The sequence below is a fragment of the Agelaius tricolor genome, unplaced genomic scaffold (assembly GCF_023055355.1).
Source record: "Agelaius tricolor isolate 1412-34295 unplaced genomic scaffold, bAgeTri1.0.p SCAF_9, whole genome shotgun sequence".
Taxonomy (NCBI): domain Eukaryota; kingdom Metazoa; phylum Chordata; class Aves; order Passeriformes; family Icteridae; genus Agelaius; species Agelaius tricolor.
Window position 1 is genome coordinate 16025678 of NW_027269269.1, and position 20601 is coordinate 16046278.

At 39.6% G+C, this 20601-nt stretch overlaps 1 protein-coding gene across 16 annotated transcripts in view; it reads right to left on the bottom strand.

Moving 5' to 3' along the window:
* Positions 1-20601, bottom strand: part of DLG2 (discs large MAGUK scaffold protein 2) — a 982781-nt gene that overhangs the window by 824432 nt on the left and 137748 nt on the right. For 11 of the 16 annotated variants that reach the window (XM_071432840.1, XM_071432845.1, XM_071432843.1 and 8 more), the window contains exon 5: positions 10306-10404. In XM_071432840.1, coding sequence (XP_071288941.1) covers positions 10306-10404 — 99 coding nt within the window. Of the gene's footprint in view, positions 1-3061; positions 3547-4270; positions 4343-10305; positions 10405-20601 lie in introns of those variants that run through there. The other 5 variants (XM_071432855.1, XM_071432856.1, XM_071432859.1 and 2 more) reach the window with 4 other exon arrangements.

Sequence of the window (20601 nt, forward strand, 5' to 3'; positions counted from 1 at the left end):
CAGTAAAGGAAAGATGCTATGCTGGGAACATGATCAATTAAAATAAACCAGGACAACCATAAGAAGCTGTCCTTGACTGATTCAGCATTTCTGTAGTTCTGTGCTCAGACATGCATGGAAAAATGAAGGAAATAAAAATAGGAAGAATTTGTACAAATTAATATCTTAAATCTATCTTAAACATACTTTACACTTTGGCTGAAGAAACATCAGTAGGAGTTAAGATTTGGCAAGGTATATCAGAAATTAATTTTATTAGATGCCATCTTTTACCACGGAGAGTTCAAAGCTGGATCTGTAGATTCACTGAACACAATGTACAAGGGCACATTCAATCCACCACAACATTTATGTCATTTTCTATAATGTGAAAATACCAAAAATTCCAGACTAAATTAAATGACCAAGTGTTAAAAATGTCAACTCTTTGAACAGTGTTCATCTTTTGCAGTTTATAAAGTATTTATCTTTTATTCCCTTTTTATGACTTAAGATCTGAAGAATAAATCTGATGTATTTACTCCCTTTGACATCAAGATCCACTTTTTCAAGACAAAGAATGGCAATTATCTGCATAAATCAGACAAATGGCTATTCATATATGGACAATTAACAGATCTGAGGTCAAAAATAAATACACTATTGCTCTTTAGAATTCATGCTTATCAAAATTATTTTTCTTTAAATAACATATTTTCTGAAAAAGATCTGCTTTTTACTATAATAGTGAAAATTGGCATAAATAGATAAATTTGGTGCTTTAAAAGAAGGAGAGTTACTCTGATGAAAATAAAGGCAGTAAGATCAGGATATGGACCAATACAACACTAGTCCAGCTATTTAAATATGGCCCAAAGTAAGATGAGCAAATCACTAACTTCTTTGTTTTCAAGCTGTTGCAATATGAAAGTGTTCTGAAACTAGACTTTTGCCATTATTCAGCTCAATTACATATGATATTATGTTGTTTCCACATGCCTGCAAATAGAGAGACGTGTACAATTCACATTGTATCTCATTCCAACACCAACATTGGCAGCCAAGAGTGAATATCTGGAGTTGAATATTTGAGGCTCACTCACATGCTTGATTTTGAGATCATTTCAGACACTCAGTGTTGGATTCAAGAGACAGAAAAGCTGAAAGGAAAAATGTGTGTAGATGGAGTTGGGAGCCCTGCTCAAGGCAGCAGCAGTAGTGAGCTGGCAGTGAATCCATGTTTGTTATTTCCCAGAAGGCCCTGGGAAAATATTCAGAGGAAAACTTTCAGCACCAATTCAGGAAATAAATAAGTGATGTCTCTTGACATATTTTAAAAAAAAAAAAAAAAAAGGTACTGGGGCATGTTCTTTTCCAATTACACCATCTTAAAACTTGTCCTGTCCCTGTCCCCAAATCCAATTTCTATGCACCTCCATCCCAAATTCTCTAGGCAAAGCATGGATGCAACTGCAGGTCCCCACTGCACAGGACACCCAGAAGCTCTTGTCTCCAATCACAGCTCTTCTTTTCAACCTTTTGAAGTGGAAAACAACACTTCAGCATGTAAAAACTGAATGTTTAGTGTGATCCTGCATCTCAGCCTTGTTCAGCAGTGCTGCAGCTCCATTGCTGAGCGCTTTTCAATGGTATTGCATCAACAGATACCCCCAAGTGCCCCTGCTCTGCTCCAGGGGTGATTGAGGATATAGTCTCAGATTCAGCACAGCTTGTGGGAGCCAGGAGGACCTTGAAAGAACGGGAAGTGAATGAGGCCACAGCCTCCTCCAATTTATCCTCCTTCTGTGGCCTCATTCACCTCTTGTTCTCTTCCCATATGGGTTTCTCCACCAGCAAGATGGGAATGACAGCTGGCATCTGTTTCCATGGCTTCACCGCGCTCCCTGCTCTCTGCAGTGGCCACCCACCGCCCATCTCTGCTGCCCATGGGTGCCCAGGGTATATCTTCCTGCCCTTCTCCATGCTACACATGGGTGTCCCCATTCTGCACAGCTGTGACGCAAAAAATGCCAGCAGTGATGCCAGAAGTGCTAACCCCTGCTTTGCCTTATCATTTGTGCAGCCTTCAGGTGGTATGGCCACCGCAGGCATTTTGCAAGTCCTCTGGAAACTATGAAATTCAGAAAAAGTAAGGCAGAACAGGGAGCACTGTGCTGAACCCCAAAGCTGGATGTCCCCTGCTAACTGCTCCTTACAAACCCCACCACCACCACGTGCAAAGGCGGCTGCAAACACGCGCTGAGCTGCCTGCCCTGTAGCAACAGAAAGGGAGTTCCCTTATCATCACCCTGCCATTTAATATTAAGTTAGTTTGATAAGTTTGAAGATGTCTCAAGGAATCACTCAGCTTAAGCCTACACCAGATCCTTAGGTTGGGAAGTGTCCCTAACCCTGGTCCTTAGCCTAATGCCGCTGCTGTGGAAAATAAATTGTCTGCATTCATGTTCAGAAAAAATCATTTAGAAGGACTGTTTCCAAACAGTCCAGCTAGATCTAAAATCAGTATAAGAGTGCTGAACTGGGACCTAGGCATTTTTATTTTTCAGGCCTACAGAGGCAAAGTAATCTATGTTTTTTCCCAAAAAAAGCCACAATAAGTCACAAGAAACTTGCATCTCTCCAATCAGAAACACCATGACTATCTAAACTACATCTGATTGGCCCCCTTAAAATCCTAGGACCCATATAATGCCCCTTTCTTTATTATTCTTTAGTTTACAGAATAAACTGATAAGCTGAGAAAATATGTGCAGTATACCATGTATTCTGAAAGTGCTCTAGTTGCTAGAGTTATTAATAGACACAAGCATAGGCTAAGATAAAATATGAAATCCTTTTCATTTTGCTAGTAAAAAATAAGTAAAAAACATATAATTTAGAAAGTCATATAGAAACAAACTGCATAATCTACAGATAAAGAGAACAAAATGCTTGTGGAAGCAAAGCTTATTCATCACTTTATCTTGCAACCTGACACAGTACATGCTCAATCTATTTAATTACAGGAACAGAAAAATAGCAGAGAAATATGTACACAGAACAGCAATGTTTCCAGTCCTACCTTGGTCGTGACAATGCACAGACAATCCATTCTGTAAATCTCCACAGGAGTGTATGTAAATCATAAAAATAAATCAGCAAGGGTGAGGAAAGGCTTTTGAATAGCATGAACAGAACCGGAGGCTTGAATCTGCACAGCCGGCTTTTCCAAGTGGGGCCCTCATAAGAAACTCGAGTCCTCCTCCACAATGCTAAAGGCAGTCATGATGCTCACAGGGATCAGTAAACCCACTAGAAATCGTCTCAAGCAAAACTTCCAGGTGGCTTATCAGGCTTGATTGCTGCATTGTTCAATCTGAGATCAAAATATGCTGTTGAATGGTATGCAGCCCTTTAAATGGGAAGATGAGAACCACAACAAGCACAAAAGAGCAAAAGCATCACATTTCAGCCCTAGCTCTGGTTTCACAATTCTGATCTGCTGTTTCAGTATACCCATAAGATTTCCCTTGCCAAGTCTCTCTCTCTCTCAGCCTCTCTCTCGCTCTCTCTCTCTCTCTCTCAATCTCTCTCCCTCCCGCTCTCTCCTTCCCTGTCTTTTTTTTCCTCCCCCCTTTCACTCGCTCTCTCCCTCCTCTTCCCTACTAACTCAGAGCAAGCACAAAACACACAACTATCGGGCCCATCTATCACAGTGCTGTCACTTCTCTGCCAAAACAACTGCTTTGGGTTGTAAGGGGTTTTATTAAGAGCATGATTCCTACAAACACACATTGCTGGAAGTGCATGATTGAAACATGAAGGTGTGTGTGAGAATTCGTGCGTCACAGCTACAATTGCTCAGAATTACTGGGTCAGATTCGGATTTGGGAAGTGAATATAAATAACAGCTGGATAAGGCGAACTTTAGCTACAGCAGAAAATAATCAGTCAGGGGAAAGAACCAGGATTTGCATATTTACACATGCACGTGGATCTGTCAGCACAACAGTGATATAATTACAGTTTACCACCCGTGGAAAAACCCCTAAATTACATACATTATTCAAAGCTTTGTAGGGGAACCTTTTTTTTTCCCCCCACCTATGAAAAATACATCAAACTTTTAATTAAAAGAAAGCACCTTTAACAACAGAGCTTAAACACTCCTTAAATTCTCTCCCAAACTTTTCTTACATCATTGACAGATTCAAAGACCTAATCTATTTATCTAATTTTCTCTATGTTCTGCTTGGAGTATTACAGACTCTTTAAGTCCCCACAGCCCTACCTTTCTTGAAGTGATGCTGGTGCAGAGCTTGCCTTTCAGGTGTTTTACATGAATCATTCTGAGTTAGAAAGCTTGCTGTCAACTCTTACGGGCTTCCCTCTCTTCCAGACAGAGGAAGAGAGAGAGAGGAAAAAAAAGGGAGGGAGAGAGAAAGAGACTCAGAAGGGGAAAGATATGTAAAATGAAAGCTCTGGCCAAAGAGAGAGGAAAATCAATGCTCCTATTCACTGGAAAAAAAAATACAGCCAACTGGACTGTTGACAGCAACAAGAGGAAATGTCTAGACACCCATACATTACAATTCACCTTTTCAACACACTGGACAGCACAATCTCCCCTGGGCGATTTGCTGAGGATCTCTCATTCTCACTCAGAGCTAAAATATGTTTTTAATAAAATAAGTCTTTCCAAGAAAATAAAAGATTATTTAAGAGTCATCTCTCTTCCATAAATTACTCAGGTTATAACCCTAATATTCCCGTGATTTTTGGAGCAGTGAGACGCTCAGTAAATGACACATATTATTTTGCCAAAATGAGGTCACTGCTACCAAAGTTACAAAATCCATAGTGAATCAGATATGTGGTCAGAGAGCAATCAACCCTCCCCCAACTATTAAAGTCCTGGTGGATACGTCTTAAAGAGAAAGTCTAAGTGCAGAGCACTTAGAACTGTGTCTAAGGCTTTAACTCACTGTGAGCAAACCCATGTGCAAAAAACAAACTTGATTTGCATTTACAGGCTGTGCTAGAACCTCCAGGTTTTCTCCCTACTGAGGTTTAGTCCAGTAGCCAAACAGTCAGACAAGTTTATTAAACTATAGATTACATGAGACAGGAAACTTCCAAACATCCTTGAAGTAAGAACAAATTAAATATCTCCTTAAGAGGAAATTAACCCATTAATATGGTGTAACATAAACCACTCTTGTGCTCTAAGCATTATTGGGTAAAAGTAAATTCAGTCAACTCTAAAATCAGCAGATATTTTAACACTTGAGTGTAAAGCACCCAACAGTTTGTTCTCTTCTAATTCAAGCTTATCTAGCTTGAGGTATGACGTATTGAAGGTATGAAGTATTTCATACATATAATTACCGAATGACTTGGCTGTAAAATTTCATCTCAGACTTGAAACTGGCATATGGAGATGTATTTTGAAATTGGTCTCTAAGTGCATGATCTGTAAATGCTTCTACTTGCAACTCTACTCTTGTGAGATGATCCCAGTGAATGCATGATCCTATTTAAAGTTTATTTGAAAAACAGAGGGTTTCAACCCTTTGGGGATGCTTACATGAACGTGACTCACCCAGCTCCCTCAGTGTACCAAAAAGCTTCCTCCTGCACTCCTCCAATTTTTGACTGCCACCTCCTTCCATTAAATATGACAATGAGCATTTAACAGAGCAGGATTTGCACATGTGCTCCTCAAGTTAATACATAATTGAGCAGTTTGCTCCCTAAAATAACTGCCACCTACTTTTTACCCCCATAATCTCCCATAGCCCAAGACAGAACGAAGACATGCTTTTGGGGATGCAGACCCCCGCTTCAAACTTCCACAGGCTGATTTTGGTTGCCAGGGCTCCTGGTCACAGCTTCTAAGGCACAATGACTGGCAACAGATGACTCATGTCAGCGGGTCTCTAGTGTTTCTTCAAAGACACAGTCCCTCATGTCCATTAACAACCTATCCCAGACCCCAAAAAGAGACTGAGCTGCTTAATTTTGTTTCTCCAACTAGATACTTTTTCCATTCATTTTGTCTCCCCAAAAATAAGATTTTCAAATCATTAGCAGTGCTTTACCCTTCATTAGCAACACCTCCTTCTGCTCTAATTTCTGGAGGTCATATCACTGCTTAGTTCTATTTTCTCCTCTGTTCTTTCAGCCTTCTTCTTATATGTACATATCCTGACTGAAATCTACTATAGAAAGGCTTGACCCAAAAACTAAAAAAATTGAGGAGCAGCCATCTGGGGTGAAAAGACATGGTTTATAGTTGCTCATAGTCAACTTAGATGGTAAAAAATAACATCTATGATGAGCTCTATCTCTTGGGAAGTTTTAATATAGGAAGAGTAACAAGTATTTCCTACTGTGACACCAGTGGTTCTGTGGATCACCATGTGAAAACCATCTGCCCAGCTGACTGCTTCCTTCTTCTCTAATTTTACCAAGGTATCTGTTTTTAAGTCATACAAAAACCAGTAATATGAGGTGAGTGCATGAAATGGGATGGTCTTTTAATGCAGTCTACACTGGACAATTTAATGATCCTTTCTGGCATTAAAGTCTTCATTGTATCCAGGTACTTCCACTTGGATAACCAAAGCAGAGGGTTTAATTAGGCCACTATATTTAAAATCAGAGCCTGCAACATCCCACTGCATTCAATATTTGTAAAAGCAAGCTTCTAGTAAAAGCTAAAAACATTAGAAAATATTCTGATTTTTTAAATCTTTCATTATGCACCTTCTTAAATACTTCTTAAATTCTTTTGAAACATAAATATTATAAAGCAAAAACTGTAAAGAAAAATAGATTGCTAAAAATTTTTTTTAAGCATAACTGGTTTATTTTCTTTTATTTAAAGAGTAGAGATTATGAAAAACAAGACCACTATGGCTCCAAGTTTTGGAGCAGACACAAAGAAAGGAGGCATCTAACCAGACTGTTAACATTGCACTAGTAATGTCAGCATCTTAAAAATTTAGCCAGTGACTATTTAGAGCTCTACGCACCTACACAGAGAACACATGAACACACGCATGGTCTTACAAAAATAGAGAAAGGTTTATTTACTCCTAATGTATCTTAAATTGTGTACTATGGAGTACTTGTTGATGGTATTACATTCCCAGGTTATATTGTCTTTCTTCTTTTCAGGTTCTATATTGCATTCCAACAAGCTACAAATAAATACTTTCCTGATTACGTCTGCTAAGAGGGCAATTGATGTAGTTGGCAAATTATGTCTTTACAGCCAAAGCTCACTTATACCACTTGAACCCAGTTCCTGTGGATACCAACTGGTTACTTAGTAGGTTAACACCAGGATTCAAGTGATCTGAGTAAGTATATGCTACAAGGTAAAATCTCATGAGACAGTTCCTTTATGAAGGCTGCTTTGTGGTACACTTAAAAGAAAAAAAAGAGAAAGAGAGACAGAAACTACTAATCTTGTAGATCCTGGATATGTAGTTAAAAGCTGTATTACAGATGAAATGTCAGAATAAATCCTTCTTCATCCAGAAAGATAAGTTAATACAAATTTCAGAAAGCACGTTCTGTATACCTTAGTCATTCAGAATTTTAATGTAGTTCCCAGGCTGAATCAGAAGCCCAGGAGTCCTGGTGTTAATTTAAAGATCACCAAATTAGCAATTCTTCCCCTCCTAACTGTAGCAGCCCTAAGAGCAGCAGCTCTGCAACTGGCCTGAGGCCCAAGAGAGTCTCAGACAGAAGCTATAACACGAATCATTCCCTTCACCAGTGCATGGCAAATTTCACTGCATTTAGCACAATTGATGCTGGAGTCCTGACCAATTTCTCCAGCTGGTAGTTTTTCCAATGAGAAGAAAAAGAGAATTCTCCTTTTGTAGAGAAGCAGACCTTGCCTCTCAAAGCCTGAAGGTAGATGATAAAATGGGTACAGGGACAGGTGGACAGGCAGCTCCACTCCTTCACCACAAGGTCTGTGCACCCAGCTGCCCACAGTGGCCTTGGGCTCAACAGCCACCAAAAAAAAATTTCTGCTGCACAGTTCTGGAGGGGATTCCCTCTCTTCTTACCCCAAATACAGTCCTACCTTACCACCCCTTTATGTAGTATGTGGGAGTTTGCACCACTTTAGACAAGAAACTACCCCAGAAGAAAAACCAAACAAGCTATTTCTGAGACAGTGCAACCTCTCCAGCAGTCTCATTGCCACATGCTCACCAGCTGGGGTCCTATGAGAAGGCAGTATGGCAAGCTGGGAATACAATATGATTTCTAGGATTGTAGGACATGAATTTTCAGCATGACAGAGTATGGGGCAGAGGTCCTTGACCCATCCTAGAGCTCTGAAGGTCCTTGTACAAGCAAGCCTTTCAAAAGCCCCGCAACTTCCGTTAGTTTAAAACTTATGCCTAATGCTTTTTCAATCTATTATTTCCTATACAAATCCATAATTGTTTTCTTGTTTGACAGAAATCCCTTACTCTGAAACAAACAGAAGTGCTTCAGTTACAAATACTCTGCTGGCTTTGTGCAGGCTGGGATGCCCTGCAACAGAATCACATGGTACTCAAGGGCAGTACGTCCAAGGTGGTTCTCAATTCTCAAGATCAATGGTGAACGAAGAGTTCATTTTCATCCTTGAGCATTCTGCCTGGGGAGGTAAATCTAACAACCAATTGATCATCAGCAACTAAAAACCTTTGTCACATATGTTCAAACATGTAGCCACTCTTAAATAGCTAGGTGTCACTGTCATAGCAGCCACTAACACTCAAGCACACTCTCTTGGAAAAGAAATCAGACAAAATGATGCTTTCAAGTGAACTGACACACTAAACCACAAGATCCTGGAAATGAAAACAAAACATCTGCTATCTACTGTCCCATGGTACTGAGAACTGGACAAAATACTGCTCACAGCTCTGAACATCTTAAGAGTTTGGCAGTGGAGTTGCCAATTTTCAGAGTTTCCTCTCAGGTACACTTTGTATATGAACAGCATGAAAATGTAGTACATAGAATTGCTGATGGAGAAACATTCAGTCTGGGGTTTGCAGTGGCTCTAAGTAGGAGGATGGTGCATTGCTCAGCTGGCCATTTGTAACAGAAATCATGCTGTGAAATAGAGATGACATCAACTACATCCCATGATTTTCACAACATCCTTGTGGAGACAATGTATTTAGGGCGTATATCAAACTTTTGATAATTCCTTGCTTTGGAGAAATAAAATCTCCCATAAATATAAAGACAAATTTCAATGAGTATATATGTTCTTGCATTTCAACTATCAAGTACCACCACGCTACCATATGGTACAAAAATTTTTCTGATTGGGAAATTGGGAACACAACAACCCAAGAAACGCAGAAAATCACGTTTGAAAATTAGATTATTATTAAAACATAATGAACAGGTAAATTGATCTAGAAATGGAAATAAAGAGCATGGAAAAGCTTTAGACAAGAGGAATAATCCCCAAGTCTCAACTGTTGGAAACAACTATTGTTTAAGTCTACAAGGTACCACACAAGCACACCAGCTCAGTTAATGTCTCTTTTCTCTTCATCATGTTTCCAGCTTGTTTACTTTAAAAGAAAACTTAATAAGTTTCTTTCACTTCAAAAAGGAAAAATACACAATGACTCCAAGGCTGAAAGTCTACATAATAATATCTAAGCCCAAGGGAATTGCTCCAGCCAAGTTGTGAACCTATGAAAATCATGGAGATACTATAATGAAACACTTATGACTTCACCTGCATGCAGCAAGACAGGGAAGTGTAACACAGCCCCTTACCACAGCCATGAAGTAATGCTATTCAGCAGAGTTTTATGATAGGTATCATTAGGCTGTCCATACAAAAATCATCACTTTTCTGACATTCAAATTCTTCCAAACTGACTCCAGACCAAAAAGAAACTACAACACAGTCTAAGAGACTGAAAACACCTGGAATAAAACCTACTAACTGCACAACAACTTGGACTTAAAAAAATAGACTAAAATGAAAACACCTTGAGATCAGCAAATCTGTAGAACCGTCACCAATATAAACAAGACTTGTACATAAAAATAAAAATTAAATCCTGCCTAGGTCGGCATAAAATACCCAGGGCTAGCAATATATCACAATAGACTGCAGCTGTAAGCCTCATTCAAATGCAATAATGGACATGCAGCCATTAAGCAGAAATAAAAAAAAAATCCAGAAGCTCGAATTCACTACGTCCTACACACTTCACCTCCAGCAAAACTCCATTAAATAAGGATTTTATTCTCCATCCAAAAAAAAAGAGTGGACAATACCTTTGTCTTCATGTCTACCACATAGTTTTCAAAAGTTGGGTTCTCCTTGTTGCATTCACCATGTTGGCCAGACCCTTCTGATCCATTGGAAGCTGCAGGCTAAAGAACAGGGTAGAAAAAACATAAATAAAGTAGCTGAGATGTGTGCTTTAATTCAATTAAATTTAAACATAAAGACTATCATGCACACACAAAAGGGTACCTTGAATTTAGGTAAGTATCAGGTGGCTTACACAGAAGATTTTCACCTCAATGTTTTTTCATGCAAAACTTTCTGTGTTTAATCTTACAGACACTCTCATGGAAGTCCATGAAAGTCTTAATAGGCTAAATCTGCAAGATGATGCTTATCATAATCTCTGTATGACCTCAGAAGGCATTCAAGGTGCTCTGCAACTCTCAGCAACAAAACATAAAGATAAGGAAGGATATCAGTGCCCTGCTAAAAAGACCTGCCGACCATGATGGGGCTCTCATCTGGAGTAGCTGCAGAAATTATAATATATCTCCTTACAACAACAAACAAATTATCCGGTTTGTTTTCTTATTTCTAATTCTTGATATTCACCTTATTTTTTATAAGGTTTCATACTTGACTAGTAACCATATGTGTAAATCTTTTAAATTCAAATGCATTTTTTTGTTACTTTTCCTTCATTTACACAGATTTCAATCTTACATTGCTTATAGAAAACCCTCATAAAACACACAGTATTTCTTCAAATAATATCTTTGGCAGAAGACATAGTAAATGGCTGTATTTGTTTTTTCAATTTTCTGCTGGAAATCTAATATATTACTGTAGATTTTACATTAAGACAGTAAATATTACAAATGACATCTCCGTTTACAATGCTCTGCCCTGCAATAATGTGCTTGAAGAGGCAGCCTTTGAATGAAATGTGATGACTGCCTCTAACTTGGATCTCAAAAAATGTCTGAGCAGTCTGCAAAAGCACAAACAGGAAAGCAGGGAGGATTCAAACAGAGTTCAGTGTCTTGTGCGTGTAGATGCCAGGCATTGCAAGCACCCTGAGTGATTTACAGCCATCCTGTTTTAGACTGTGCAGGCAGGAGTGCAGTCAATTTTAACACAACAGGCAAGAAATTGTTAGCATTTTAAGTAGAGCAGCCTTTGCCAGCGCAAGTTAGAAAACAACAAGCCAGTGCCACAGAAACAGCCAAATCACACTCACATGTGCAAATGTTCTCTCCTCTGAACCTTGGTTGTTTATTTAGGGCTCTGTCCAGCAAAAGACTGAGTGCTGGCCCCAGCCCAGCCAACTACTTAGACACGTGCTTTTAGCTTCACTGGAACCAATGGGTGAGTCTTGTGCTCCAGTAAAGACTGTGTATAAAGGTTGGATCAGGTCCAGTAGCTCAGCATTACATGGGGCTAAGTACACAGAACTCCACAAGCTTCCCTCACATGGAGAACCACTCATTCCCTTGGCTGGTTTCTAGTCACCAAAGGGTGTTGAGTATCTTCCATTTGTAATCTGGAAGGGAGTAAGGCATAGAAAGAAAACAAGGCCAAAATTTTCAAGGACAGCAGGAAACTGAACCCAGGTCTTGCCTCAGAGCCTACAGAAGATCCAAGCAACTCCCTGAATGTTTCTTTCAGGAAGAGAAAATTGGTTTTGCAAGGACCTAAAAAGCATGCATAAAATTTTCAGTTCCTCTTTGCTTTCTTTGAATACCTGTTTTTCATTGTTATTATTTACAGGCAACAATATAAACTCTTCAAATCAATACATTATTTATTTACTGTAATCATCAAGACTTAAAGGATCCTGATCCTAAAGGAGCTCAGCTCCTGCAACTTCTCTAAAGGGTTTTGACAAGCTTCAGCAGAAACTTCTATGGTAACATTTATCAAATGAGTGCAGCTGCAAAACAGGATAAGAAACTTACTTTGTTTACATTTTACATGTTTTTCCTCAAATTTTTCACCATTAGTTGGCTCCAACATTTTGAAAGAACATAAAACAATGTCATAAGATGCTATGAAATGGTTCCATTGTTTTCCTTAGGGAAATGGGTCACAAATTCATTGTGAAGAGCAGAAAATCAATGACATTAGGGGGATTCAAATAGCTCAAGTGAGAGTAATTGTAATAAATCTGGAACATCTCACTGTGCCAGTGTATTAAGTTTCAGTAATCATTAGGAAAATAATATATGGTTTCCCAACGTAAACAAAGCATATGTTAGAAATCCATCTGAACACCAAGAGATAGTTAATTCTGTGTTATGAAATATATGGGACTGTATAATCCAAGAGGCAGAAAGAATACTTGCTATGCATTGCGACAGATTTATTAAAAACTAACAATGTTGGATTACAGTCTTTTCTTATTCTTGATTACATACAACCTCCATTTGGAGGCCAACAAAAAGTCTGTCCTGCTTAAAATTATTTGTATACTTTTAGCCAAAAGCTGCCTGCCCATGCAAAAGAAGTGCTTCAGCAACACCTAATTATTCCTGAACCAGGAAACGCAGAACGGGCAGCCCCACCATGACACGCTACAAATGCAGTGGACAATGTGCACTGTGCTCACACATCCTTGCAGGAGGTTCTGGAAATAATGACTTCAAGCTTGAACTACAATTACTGCCAAAACTATAGACTTTTTATCACACCCCTGCATTTAGAGGGCTGGTAGTTGGAACAGCTCTATCTTCCTCTTCACAGAAGAAAGCATGATCTTATTCTCTGCAAACTGGTCAGAGAAACAGAAGAGATTTCACAAGCAAATGTAGCAAGGGCATTTCAAAACTTCACTTGGTAACTTTACTCACATGGTTAGTGACCATGAGCCTTGCAGATCACACCTAAAGCAACCTTCTAATTTTGTGTATAATTAACACTAATCTATTTAGATTACAATTAACAGATTCTATTTAGACCATAATCTCTTCAGCATGTCTCTTTCATTGTGCAAACTCACATCATTATTTAAATATTTATTAATAAAATAATAACCACATTACCTACCTTGCTAATTTTGTCTAATTTTAACAGCGCTCAGTGAAGTTTCTCTGTGCTTATAACACATCTTGCAGGTAGCTTTTTAGGACATGCACAATTGACACAATCAAGTGACAATAAAACTCTGCCTGATTACTTTTTGCCAAAGTACATAGATACGAGTTATGAAAGACTAAGTCGCCAATTCCACTTTCAGCAGGCAGCAGGTTCCAGTTCATGTCTGAGCCAGCAATCAGACAGAAGGAGCATCTGCCCTCACAGGCAATTATGGCATATGAGGTTTCCATGAGTTTCTATGGGAGGTCCTCCTACAGCAGCCAAGCCATGGAATAAAGGCGTATGAAATCCCCAGTCTAGTGTAAAAACTTATAGAATTTCCAGAATTTATACCGGATATATTAATAGGAGGAACTTATAACCATCCCCAATAGTTACCACATGTTAATTTCTTGGGGTGAAGCCCAAGACTGAGAATATAAAAAATATTTTAAAAAACCAGGAAACATACGTGCAAACTTTATTCTGCTCTTCCATGGTCTAAGATATTGTTTCCAGAACTTTGAATTTATTTATACACATGGAATGTTTTCTAGAGCAGATGGGGCTAGAAAAGGCTAATCAGCTTTATAAAGGGCCCAGGAGGGTGGGTGGAAGTGTAAGGAGCTACATACAGTCCATGAGCCCAAATAAGTGTGCAACTGCCTTAAGGCTCAGAGAGCTAATACACCTTCCCCTACAGCACTGGCTTGGGGAACACTCTCCTCTATGCTGTTAGTGAGAGATGTTCAAAACAGAGGCTGCCCGAGATGTCTTTGGCCACTTTGGATCACCAGTTGGTAGCTCTGCTCCAGTCTCATGAGAGCCTGTCAATAAATGCTGGCTTGCCCCAAGTCATTTGCATGAGAGGAAAGGAATAAAAAACCCCAGTGATTTGTTAACTTTTGGATGCTGATATTTGTCAGGAAATCAATCATCTTGGTAACCAAATGCTCCTAGAAACATACTGTTCTGAGAGATACTGCTTGTATTTAATTAACTTTTCTACAGTAAGCATATTTGAAAATCATTAGAACATCTAAAAAGCTACATTTCAACATAATATATGCTGGAATTATCCATTTTGCAGGACATTGATGTAAATTAATTCATTCAGCAGCTATGCTGGAGTAGGAAGCAACCTGAGCTGAACTGAGATGCTCAGCAGGACGCTGCTACTTGCAAAGAACATAGCACACCTCTGTGCCAGATACAGACAACCTGCTCACACTCTGTTCAAGCTGTGTGGGAACCAGAGCTTGACTCAAGACAAATTCATCCTTTACAACGTGCCAGCAACAGCACGAATGCCTTCTGTGCCTGTGATCTGTCCTCCAAGCTCTGCACCTTTCTGTCGTACCTAGGCAGAGTTGACAGCTCTCCTGAATGTGCTATCAGCATCACTGCACTACAGGAAAAAGAAAAAAAAAAAAAAAAGAAAAAAAAAAGGAAAAAAAATTGTACATCTTGGACAGGGTCTGGGAGACAAGTGGGAGACAAAGCATCATCGAGGGCTTGATGAGTTTTTCCTGCAATGCCATGCAGAGAAATAATCCTAGAGACTTAGTGCTTTGCTAGTCCTATTTCTATGCCTCTTATATTCCTTATTATAGGAAGAAATGTCATTCAACAAATTTTTTTGACAAGATATGACTTTCATCAATATCACTGAAAACTCAGACAATCCCAGAGCAGATCATGCTAGAAATAAAAGTCAGAAATATAATCCCACAGAAGTCAAGCAGTTTAATTTGCCTCAGCTGGGCCTAAATTCCAACCCAGAAATAGTATAGCAGAGCTTTCTTTTCTAATTCAGTATTTCTAAGGCCCTATAGAAAGGCATAGTTCCATGTCAAATGATTTAGATGTCAGAAAGGATTTTATTTCCACTTCCACGTTAGGGTTTCTTGTTCATTTCTTGATGACATCAAGGTTTGCTTGCTCCACATCACATTGCATTAGCTCAGACTTTGCAGCTGTCTTAAGTCAGGGTGATGTTGTAGAGCACTATGAGGTCTCATGCCTAAGCCCTGCAAGAATGTCCTTCAGTCTCTTCTGCACCAGTCTTCCCAATATGACCAGTAAACGTGAATGAAGAAAAATACACATTTGAGTATGGACTCTACTGTACAAATCACATCACGAGTGCTTTGGGTTTTTTTTAAGTTATTGTATTTGAAAGTGAGCATAAATATCACAATAATATTTAGTTTGCCCTGGAATTTTTATGATTTCACTTTAACTAATATGGATTCAACCTTTCAGAAAATTTTATGACAGCCCTAAAGAGTGTTACAGCTCAGGAACAATTATCTGGCTGTGGACTTGTGTCTCAGAAAGGTCAGGATCTGATTTAATGCTGCTCCACCCTCCTGAGAGCAAATCTTGCTCTCAGTGTGTTTCTGGATGTCAGAATATCACTGGTGAACTTTGCATTTGCTCGTCCCTGATACAGATTTGACCATTCACTAAAAGTTCTCATCCAAGCCATCAGTTACTGGAGTAGGCACTTTTGCTGGACTAATACAAAACCCACACTCAGACCTGATTTCCCTCACTATCTGTATCACACAATTATCTAGCTGCACTGTGACTCTGATCTACAGCAAGACAACTGACTTTCCAGGCAGGGAATTCAGACAGGGAGGAGACAGTAATTCATGCACCAGCTTTTCTCCTCCCAGACAGAGCTCAGATGAAGCTGGCTGGAGTCAGCTGGCCCCACAAACTCAAACCTGGTGACTGACCAGAAGACACACACAGGATTCATTTTGCTGATCCAGGCCCTGTCTCCAGTGTCACTTGTTATAGAATCATAGAATGGCTTGGTTGGAAGGGAACTTTAAAGGCTGTCTGTTCCGATGCCCCTGACACAGGTAGGGACACCTTCCACTAGAGCAGCTTGCTCAGAGTCCCATCCAGCCTGACTTTGAACGATTCCAGGGGTGGGTCACCCACCACTTCTCTGAACAACCTGTTCAAGTCTTTCACCACTCTCATTGTAAAAAAACCTTATTTCTTATATATAGATCTAAATCTACTCTCCTTTAGTTTAAAACATTTTACTCCTTGTCCTACCACAGCATTCTCCACAATGAAGTTTGTGCCCATCTTTTTGATAAGCTCATTTTATGTACTGGAAGGTGCTCTAAGGTCTCCCAGGAGCCTTCTCTTCTCCAGGTTGAAAATTCCAGCTCTCTCAGCCTGACTTCATAGGAGAGATGCTCCAGCCCCATCCTCTGGACTCACTCCAACAGTCCACATCTTTCCCACATTGTGATCTGGATGCACTATTCCAGGAGGGGTCTCAGGAGAGAGAAGTAAGGGGGCAGAAAAGAGAAGAGCTCATGCAGAGCTTTATTTTCAAGCTGGGAGACAAATCAAGGCACTCATGTGTCTCCTTCTCCAGGCAGCAGAGACTCACCAAGGTCACACAATGGGGGACTCTGCCATGTGTGATAACTGGGGAGGGAAGGGAAGGGAGCAGGGCACTGTGCAGCCACCAGAGCCCCTGCAAACACAAGCCTTGAGAGGGCTGTTGCTGAAATGCAGTCTCCCCTGCTAAGACCTGGCACACTGAATAGCAGAGGTTGGCAGGATCTGATGTGGCAGAGAGAAGAAAATGAGAAAAAAAAAAAAAACCACAAAGATGAACTCTGCAGCTAGGATGAAGAGATAAATAATTTACAGTTCAGATGCATGAAAATGACACTCAAAGAATGAGACTGGAGAGGCTGGTTACAGTTTTCAGGCAAAGACACACCCCAGCTGTAGCTCTGTGCCAGGCAGATATCTGCCTGCAAGAAATGGAGACAATTAACTAATGTATTGTTGATGGGGTATTTTCCAAAGCATTCGTGGTAGCACTGTATTTAAACTCCATGGGGAAAATTTAGACACCTCTGAACATGAGAATGAATGAGATTAAAACATTAAACAAATAAATGCATTTTCCTCAGCTCACTGGAATCTGAGATCATTCTCCTCATTCCTTTACCTTTCAGCTATCAGCCTGCACTTTGCTGGGCATCAAGAAGGTAAAACATAAAGAGTAATTTGGGATATTAAAGATCTATTTCTTTCAAATAAAGCAGAAGCTATTACTGAACTCTTATGAAGGCTGGAGGAAAAGGACTAGAAAAATTAAAAGGCTGAACATAATTAATGAATGTTCATTTAGAATTCACTATCATAAAATATCCTGGAAGCAAAATCTACAGCTGAAGAGGGCAGGCTGAATGCAGAAACAAGCTCTGGAAGGAGCTCTATGTGCACTGTATCAAACTCAGAAGAAAGACAGGGAGCTGTGGCTGCTGGGAGATCCCTTCAAGCATGGGGTAATGACACCTGGCAAGAGGCCCTGCAAGCAGAAAGGTCACCTGCAGCAAGAGTGACGTGCTGAAGCACATGGTTTGATTCCAGTTGTGCCCACCTGCACACATTCACAGTGACATGTTATTCATTAGCTTCAGTGGACTCCCTCCACACTTTAGCTCACATTAGTGAAATCACAATCCTGCCATGAAAATGCAAGTAGACCAGAGCTGTAAGCAAATGCAAATACTTAGAAACAGAAAAAAAAAAAAGAAAGTAAGTCATTAATCATTAATTGTAAGGGAAAACATGACTAATGATTTTAAATTAAATAATCTTTGCATGCTATTTTAATTAGCAAGGATAATGTTTATTTTACTTACATAGAAGTTCTGGATACATAAATTCCAACCTACATATTTCAGTTGCCATAACAACTTGATACATTTATTCTCTTGTGTCATTTTTATTGCATCAGTGTAGATTTATATTTTTTTTAACAACCAGGAAAGAAAAAAAAAGCCAACTGCTTTGGTTGCTATAATAACACACTATTTTTTAATTGTGCTTTTCACATTTAATTCTTCTTGAAATCAATATTATTTTTCTCCAAAGATGTTCCTAGCACAGTGTGGAAAATTCACTACCAATTTCAGGGCTCGGTGTTGGGTCTGTCAAAAATCCCAAGGATATGTACAGCCCTTTGGCTCAACTACTACTCCAGTAGTCTCCTCTAGGATATATAGCTTGAGGTCAAGTTCTTAACAGAAGACCTACAGAGCAAGTCTAAGTCCCCAGTTAGTGCATATTTCCCTGAAAACCAGAAATAAATTAAATTAATACCTTTCTTTTAATTAAATTAACACCTTTATTCAGAAAGGTTCACAATAGATTTGAGGCAGCAAACCTAACTTCAGGGATGCAAAACAGTTTAGCAAATCACTGCAGTGTGCTCCAGGCCAGGAGTATCTTACAGAGCAGTTTCCACATTTCACACACACCGGTGTAGCACATGATGAGTTTAACCACACTTTTATCCAGGGACAGAACTGGTTCCTAAACTCTTGGGGCCTCCAAGGAATTGGATTAAATCTTTTGAAGGTACGGTCAAGTGGCACTATGATGGAAGGAACAGAGAGAATGAGGACAGCCTTTGTCCTTCCCTCTGTGCAGTGTAGCAGAGCCTGCTGTTGCCCATTGACCTTTCCCAACTCTGCAACCCTGCAAATGGGCCCTTTCCAATTAAATTGCAATTACCTTACTGCTGATGTTGCATTTCTATCTGGGCCCCTGTAACAGCCATAATGAGAGAGACTGTATTAATTATTATCAATTATATTCAGGCACAAGGTGAGGAACTGTTTAGTAACCATTGTTCCATACAGCTGGCATGGACTGACCTCAGATTAGAGATAATAGGACATTTATGAATGTAAGGTTAGAGTTTTTGATGGAGATAGTCTTAGTGAAATGGCTTCTCTGGGCTACCTTGGCCTCTGGGGGCAGCTCTTCATTTATTCCTAACTTTAATACCTCTACTTTGGTCATGAGAGTTAGAATGGTTGCTTTCAAAGGACTGTATCCCTCTAATTTGTCAGGAGAACAAGAGTCTGTATGTCCCCACAGAGCTTAGGACAAGATACAGTCCTTATTGCACCCTACCAGTACATAGAGAGGCCACCAGACAGCTGGAGAGGGACTTTTGACAAGGGGACACAGTGATGGGACAAGGGGGAATGACTTTAAACTGAAAGAGGACAAGTCTAGGTTGGGTAGTAAGAAGAAATTCTTTACCAAGAGACTGGTAAGGCACTGGAACAAGTTGCCCAGAGAAGCTGCAGATGTTCCAACCATAGAAGGTGTTGGAGGCCAGGTTGTATGGGACTTTGTGTAGCGTAGCCTCCTGGAAGGAATCCTTGTCCATGGCAGGGGGTTAGAACTAAAGGATCTTTAAAGGTCCCTTCCAACCCAAACCCTTCTGTAATTCTAAATCAAAACAGGAGAAACACCCAAGAGTGCTATGTACTGCATGATAACATTGCAGGAAATATGCTTAAATAAGGACTCACTCAGATAAAGTGAATTCTGATTTATCTCATGATGTGCTGCAGGTCCATAGCAAATCCAAGAATAGAATCCAATCTCCTGTCTCCTTCACTGGCCCACACAGATTCTTCCTATTTACACACACCTCCAGAGAAATTACAGAGGAGGAAACTATCCACATTTCACTTGAGATTAAATTTTGTGTCTTTTTTTGCCAAAAATGGTGAAATTAAGTCAGTCTACTCAATAGTGGTAATAAAACCAGTTCCATTTTGAGAGCAGGACTGATGTATCATAAAGTGATATTTAGGATAACCAGAGGTGTTTTATGCTAATTCAATATAAAGCCTGCATTAAATAAAAAAGAACCTCAAACCATCAACAAAACCACAAAATCGAAGCCTTGAAGAATATTGTAATGACTTTTACTTCTCAAGATAGTTTTGCTTGAAGCATCCTAAACCTTGGTATAGAAGAATATTTGTTTCAGACAGAGCCACAGGGAGGGGAAATAAGCAGTGGCTGTCATCACAGTGGCAAGCTGCCTTGCTAAGTCATGGCTGCACAGCTCCACAATCATATATACTCATGCTGACATGCAAAAAGACTGCAGCTAAACAAAACCTTTGACAAAACACAGTGCCATATCTCTTCATCCAGCTTCCTTCCTACAAAGCATTACAAAATGTGTCACATCAATATATATATCAAAAGGAAAGGACCCAAAAGGTAAGTTAAGTAGAATCAATCAGGTCATTAAATTGCAGATTACATCATCACACTCCCTAAGTTGATAACCAGACAACAAAGTGAAGTAAAAGGGAAAACAACATTCCCTGAATATTTTGCAGAAGGTTGCACTCCATGGATCTGCCAATGCTTGACAATTTCTTTTGTGAAAACTG